Here is a 6,467-nt window from a genome sequence, read left to right on the forward strand (position 1 = left end):
TTGCCCACAAATTCCACCACATTTAAAAATCACATCATTATCAAGTTCAAAAGCAGCACTGAAATGTCTTGTCATTTTCATTCTTACACTATGGCGTTTAGTTGGTCTGATTTCCTTGGCAGAGTCTCACCTAACCTCAAGACCCTGCCCAGGGACATAAGGGACCCAGCTGGTATATGATTGCCCTACACATTCTCTTATGTTACATGCTTCCTGGTTTGGGAATTGAGTCTTCCTCACCAAATTCAGTAAGGGCACTTGCTAAACCAGAAGGTATGATTTTAAGACTGTTATAGCTCATCATTTTCCCTAAAGCTCCCTTGTTTAGGACTTTTCCTCCCTGCCTGCTCCTTCTCCACACTAGCACAAACCTGCCTTGAGCAGCCTGGTCCCCACTGAAAGAAAGGAGGAGAGAGGACCTTCCCACAGCTTTCCTGTCACAGAGGGCACAGCAGCCACAGGAACCACTGAGCCAAGAGCAGGTGTGCCTTGGTGCCTGAGACCAGGGTTGTCTGTCCTGGCTGCAGGGTACACTCACCTGGAGACTTTAACTTACCTCCAGTTGCCCAAATGGCCCCTCAAACCAATTAAGTGGAATCTAATCCCCTAGTGGGGGACCCAGGTATCAGCATATTTAAAGCCCCACGGCTGGTAGCAAAGTGAACCCAAGTTTGAGAGCCCCTGGACTGGAAGGAACTTGGTGCTTGCTGGATCTCTTGCACTGTAAGTCTCTGCACCCTGCAAGCTCTGACCCCATTGGGAACCTGGATGGCTGGCAACAGTTGGAAGGATGAGGCACCCAGAGCTCTCCACTGGCCTCGGGCCCTAGTCCCAGCTCTGTTGGTCCCTGTAGGGCTCTGAGGAAATGCTGGAGAGGCCCATGAAAGCCTCCTGTGGTTTACACCTGCCTCCTGGTAGTTCCTGCCCCACATGTCACAGCTGAACAATGCTGGGTGTGGGAAAAATGGCACAGAGCACTCCACAAAGTGTTGAAATATCAAATGAACTCCATTAATTCGTTCAATTAATGCGTGTTAATAAAAATAATAGCAATCATAATGGTTACTAAGAATTTAATAAGAACCCCCTTTTTGGTCTCCCTCCGGGCATCTTCTAGTCCTGCCTGAGCAGACATAAGTATAAGAGAAAGATACACTGTGAGAACCCTGTGACCCTTGGCCTCCAGGACAGCATCTTGGCCACAATGGGACTCTCCCAAGGCTCTGCCAACTTGGACAAGCTCCTTCTGCTTTGGGGGTTTCTGTGGGAAATGAGCTGATGGCACTGTCCTTAAGCCACTGTGCAAAATTTGCTTTAAAGTTCTACTAGTGCCTGGCCCCAGGGGAGGCACCAGCAACTGTACCAAAGATCATCTTGCAGAGAAGCTGCTTGCAGAACTTCCTTGGACTCTGAGAGTTCATGGCTCATGTAATTTTCCTGTCTGGCCCAAGTGTTTTATTTCCCAGTGCATCAGGTCCAAGTGCCCTACCGCCCCAGCTCTGCTCCCTCGTCCCTTCTCCCCCCACCTCCTGTCCCCCTCACTGGGAAGCTGCCCTGGGATTTTTTTTCTGGCTCTCCTGCCTGGTGGCAGCTTCACACCCACACACCCAGCACATAATGTGCCTTCCAAAACAGAGGCCAGCGAGCAGACAAATAGGGACAAATTGGCCATTGCGTGATGACTATCAGGTATCAGGCACTTTACAGACATCCTTCTCGTCTCCTTGCGTATCCTGATGTCCACGGGGCATGTTCTTGCAGTCATCCCCTTTGGAATAGTCAAGCAGACTGCTTGGGTTTTAAGTGTCAGAACAAGATTCAAACCCAATCTACCTGACTGCAGAATTAAAGGGTATAACCACTATTCTGTGCTGCCAGACCTGTCTCTTAGCAGGGTATTTGGGCAAAGAACACAGGGTGCAAAACCTCAGTTGGGTAAAGAGAGGCTCACTGGTGCAGGTTGACTTGGCACACAAACCAGTTTCTAATTGCTGACCACTTAGTCTTGTTCCCCGCATCCTGGACTGAGTTTGGCAGGGACTGGCATTCATGTACTCTCAGGTCCAGGCTTTTGGTCCAACTTTCTTTCTCTGGAAACCATGTGCCATCCCATCCTGATCATACTGAGACTCCCGGAAAGGCTGAGCGGCTGAGGTTTGCCGTCTTGAGGGCATGTTCTGACCTTTGCTGGACCTGTGATTTGAAGAGGCTGCATCCCATATGTTGGGAAAGAAGACAGGAGGCCGCTGAGGACGGCTCCCAGCCTCTCTGGCCTCCTGAGCCCTTGGCTAAGGCTCCCAGATCACATGTGCCCCTTGGGCTGCACCCTTTTACAGGAGAGGCAGGGTCACCACTGTCGGCTGTCACTGGAACCTTTGGCGAACCTCCTCTGCCTGTGATGGGTTATGTCCACTTGCTTGTCTGAATATTCAGTAGGTTTTTCAGGAAAAATTCAGCAATTATCATTTTCTCCACCTTCCTTTCTTCCCACTGATGGTCGCCACAGGCAGTGCAGGATGGTCACCCTCATGGGGTGGCTGAGACAAGGAGCCTGGCAATATGTACAATGTCATACTAACAGAAATGCCTTACACAAATGTAAGGCAGTTATTCTTTTGACTTCTAGTAAAAGTCACATGAAACCAAGTCCTTTAGTGGAGTAAATTTAAGTTTGCAAATAATCCAGATCTTTGTTTTATTTAGCATTCATGAAATACTTTTTGTTACATTATGAACTTTATCTGATAGAACTTTTTGGATTTTTTTTGTTTAAAAAATGTTTGTTTTACAGTTTAAATATAAGAACTAAAGATATTTTACTTGGACTACTGGAGAATGCGCTAATCTGAAACTAAATCCTGACACTTTCTATGAAAGGAAAAGCTTTATTTGGAAATTTTTATGGGCCTGAAAACTAAACTGTGTTACAGAAGCTGATATGCATGTGGGCAGATGGTATTTCAGTAAGCAGGCAGAATTTAATTTTTTTAATGGTTCTTATTTTAATGAATAGTCAAATATGGGTTTTGAAGCATCATTTCACTGTTTCTTATTTTTCTTTTCAGGAACAGTATGAATTCTGCTACAAAGTGGTACAAGATTTTATTGATATATTTTCTGATTATGCTAATTTCAAATGAAGATTCCTGCCTTAAAATATTTTTTAATTTAATTGTCAGTATATTTTGTAAAAATTATGTTAATTTATTTCATAGTTGACATTAATGCCCTTCCTAATTTCTTTGTATATATTTTGTCATGCTTTAAAGGCCACCTGCTATAAAGTTATTAAATCTTAAATATCCTTTTTTAAAAATTGGAATAATATGTTAAGATCAAATAATATCCCACAAAATATATATTTCTGCTAATATCAGTAAATACCTTCATTCATCATTAGATTCATATCATGTAATTTCACACATTGTGTATCTCTAAATGTTGGAATTCTTAATATGCCAAGTGTGCTTATGCAAGACCCTAAACACAAAGACCATTGTCAAGACAGTTGAGGACTCAGAAATCAGCTGAATAGTTAGAATCCAAGTGCTGATCTTACAATCCTGAGCAACAGCATTATTTCTGAAAGCAATGCACTAAGGACTTTTGCAAAATCCTCAGCCTCAGCCACATGATTTATCTTTCCATTGTAAAGATCTAAGACTTTCCAACCTGAATCCAGGCCCAAAATACAGCAGTGTGGTCAGTGGCTGTGGGGTAATGTTCAAGAGGCTGCGTGTGAGCCATGTTTGTAGATGACATGGATGATGGCCAGGTTCTTCCATCCACCCATGGCCTTGGGTATAGCAAAGTCAGCCATGGGGGCTACACTCCCAAAGCACCACTTATGGTCCATCTGTCTGTCCTTTCGACTCAGAGTCCAACCCAGAGCATTCTCCTTCTCCCTCCTAGGCATGGCAGCTGCCTGTGCTGGCCTTGAGCAAGGCCTGTAGGCTCAGTGCAGAATCCTCCCGTCCAAACATATAGTGTCTTATGCACGCACAGTCAAGGAGCACACATTTGGGTAGACACCCGAGGATGATCGCAAACACACTGTAAATTTTCTGAGAAGCATTTTGGTATTTAAAAGTTTCTTGTAAAAAGCTAAGATTGTTTGTAAGAAAAGAAATCTTAAAAAATCTAGATTTGTACAGTTTTTAAACATCCCACTCCTCAATGTTTAATAAAAAACAAAGACAGAAATCCTTAATCTAAAGTCTTAACTTATTTTTGAATGGAAATATTGCTGAGACCTTTGGCACTAGGTAATAATAGTGATCCTGTTGCCGATGGGATTGGCTGAGGGACAGAGGAGGTGGGGGAATGAGTGTCCAAACCTCTAACTCGGCTATGATCTTTCCATGGCCATCAGACACCTAGCAGAAGAGCACAATATTAAAAGCAGATGTCTGGTCTGACATACTGAAAGCATTGAACATGTGCAGTTATGGTACTTTTTTTTTTTTTTTTTTTTTGCTTTTAAAAGAGGTATGAAATTATAGTGGCCTTATTTGGCATTTTCACTGAGAACCCAGGGTGCCCGCCTGCTGCACTGTTTATCCCCTGTTCGTTTACAGTATATGCAGGTGTGACTGGGTCAGTCACTGTCCTCCACAGGCTCACAGGTAACCAAGCTCCTCTCCCTCCCCTCGGCTCAGAGGCCCCCGGGGACCACAGTAGCTGCCCTTCTGGAAGGAGGAAAGCCTGCTCCCTCACCACCACCGTGAGCCACCACACTGCACCAGGCCGCAAGCTGTCTACACCCTGTCCTCTGTGCAGCAGTCAGGCACCTGGGGGGAAGACCGGAAAGGAAGGAGCTCTCTGTAACTTGCCAATTGCTACTTTTGTTTCCATTGTTAACATCCCAAGCCCTGAGCCTTTCTTTGACTAAAGGAGAAAAAGAGGGCCATGTACTTTCATTCAGCACCTGGCAAGGGCACTGTGGAGCTGGTGGTTTATTATAGAGTTTAAAGTCAAAGCCAAGGGCCAGGAATTCCGTCCCCATTTAGGAGCTGGTAGTCAGAATTCTTGAAGCCCTTTTATGGTCTACCTGGCAACTCTTGTATCAAGAAGTGCCTTAAGGTAGATTTACAGGGAAAGTGTCCTCAGGAAAGTGCCCTGTTTATGTGTTTATCCTGCCCCCACCCCCATCCCTGGGGACCATCCCAGGGATTATCCCAGGTGTCCCCTTTTGGGTTCTGCCTGTTCCCAATCTTATCCCGTTCCAGAAACAACCAGAAGCCACCCTCCTGTGGATGTAGGGTCCCTTCCCAGTCTGGGCAGACTTGCCTTCATAGGGGCTGGTCCCTACAGCCTTGCAACCTCCCCCAAGGCCAAGTTCAGACCCTCTCCCTGGGCAGCTGTGTGGAGAGGGAGTACGGAGCCCTGGCATCTAATCTGTGCACCTGGCACATTCATCTCTTCCCTCAGTCAAAGAAAGTCGAGTGTACAGAACACAACAGCCCAGGGCTGGCCACCACAGTGCCCCTCCGCCTTTCTCTGCTGCATGCATTGCGTTCAAATGCCAAATAGAGATCAGAAGCTTCCCATTCTGATCGGAATGCTCCATGGTCACTATGTGACTTAATTTACTCTCTCGATGTGCTAGACAGATGAAGAATGCATACTGGTGTTTTCAAAGGTATTTTTATGTGTTTTTAAAAACTTTTTAAAACGAGCCTGATACCTGTGTTTCAGCATTTGGAGACATACCCATGTTATTTTTTTAAATGTATGATAACTGATACATTTTCGTTTATTTAACTAAGTTGTGCATAATTTATGTGCAGTCTTTATATGTATGTATTACAATTCCAACTATCATATTTTCTTTTATTAGATTTATGATTTGATCTTGCTCTCAGTATAATGCCAGTGAATGTTGCTGAATTCTTTGTATATGCAAATTGCAAGATCTAAAACATTCGGATGCGAGGATAAACCATTACTTTGACTACCAGCCTCTGTCTCTTTCTTCACATTTCTTAATTTTATTTCTGTGCCTTAAGTCCTCATAGACAAGACATGCATTAGGGGCTGGGTGTAGCTCAGTGGTGGAGCACTTGCATAGCGTACATGAGGATCCAGGTCAATCCCCAGTGCCCCACACACGTGCACACCAAGTGCCCTACATCAGGAAGTGGGAACTAATTTACATATAATGATTTCAAAACTTTAGCTCTGACCCAGCACAGCCCCTAAAGGTGAGTGAGTGGGCACTGTGGCCAGAGGCTGCCAGCTCTCAGCTACCTGCAACGGTGTGTGATAGCGAGGACTTTAAAGGCTCAGGTCAACCAAGGACACAGCACCCAGCACTGCTCCTCTGAAGGGCCTTGTGTCTTGTGCTGGGCACAGCCCCACTCCTCTGTGGCAGCACAACTGCCCCTGCCCTGTGGAGCTTTCCAGACGCCCTTCCCAGCCCCATTCTGCAGCCTCCTTTGAGAATAACCTGTCACCATCACAGCTTC

The 6,467-nt window shown here is 45.3% G+C and overlaps 1 protein-coding gene across 4 annotated transcripts in view; it reads left to right on the plus strand.

The window, feature by feature from the left end:
* The window catches only part of Ptpre (protein tyrosine phosphatase receptor type E), a 134,832-nt gene extending 128,873 nt beyond the window's left edge, over positions 1-5,959 (plus strand). For all 4 annotated transcript variants that reach the window (XM_046448759.2, XM_046448758.2, XM_046448757.2 and 1 more), the window contains one exon: positions 3,066-5,959. In XM_046448759.2, the coding sequence (XP_046304715.1) occupies positions 3,066-3,140 (75 nt within the window). In that variant the 3' untranslated portion in view covers positions 3,141-5,959. The remainder of the gene's footprint in view (positions 1-3,065) is intronic.
* Positions 5,960-6,467: the final 508 nt, after the last annotated feature.

The sequence above is a fragment of the Marmota monax genome, unplaced genomic scaffold, assembly GCF_021218885.2.
Source record: "Marmota monax isolate L192 unplaced genomic scaffold, Marmota_monax_Labrador192_F-V1.1 WCK01_AAM20220418_F8-fsc00076, whole genome shotgun sequence".
Lineage (NCBI taxonomy): Eukaryota > Metazoa > Chordata > Mammalia > Rodentia > Sciuridae > Marmota > Marmota monax.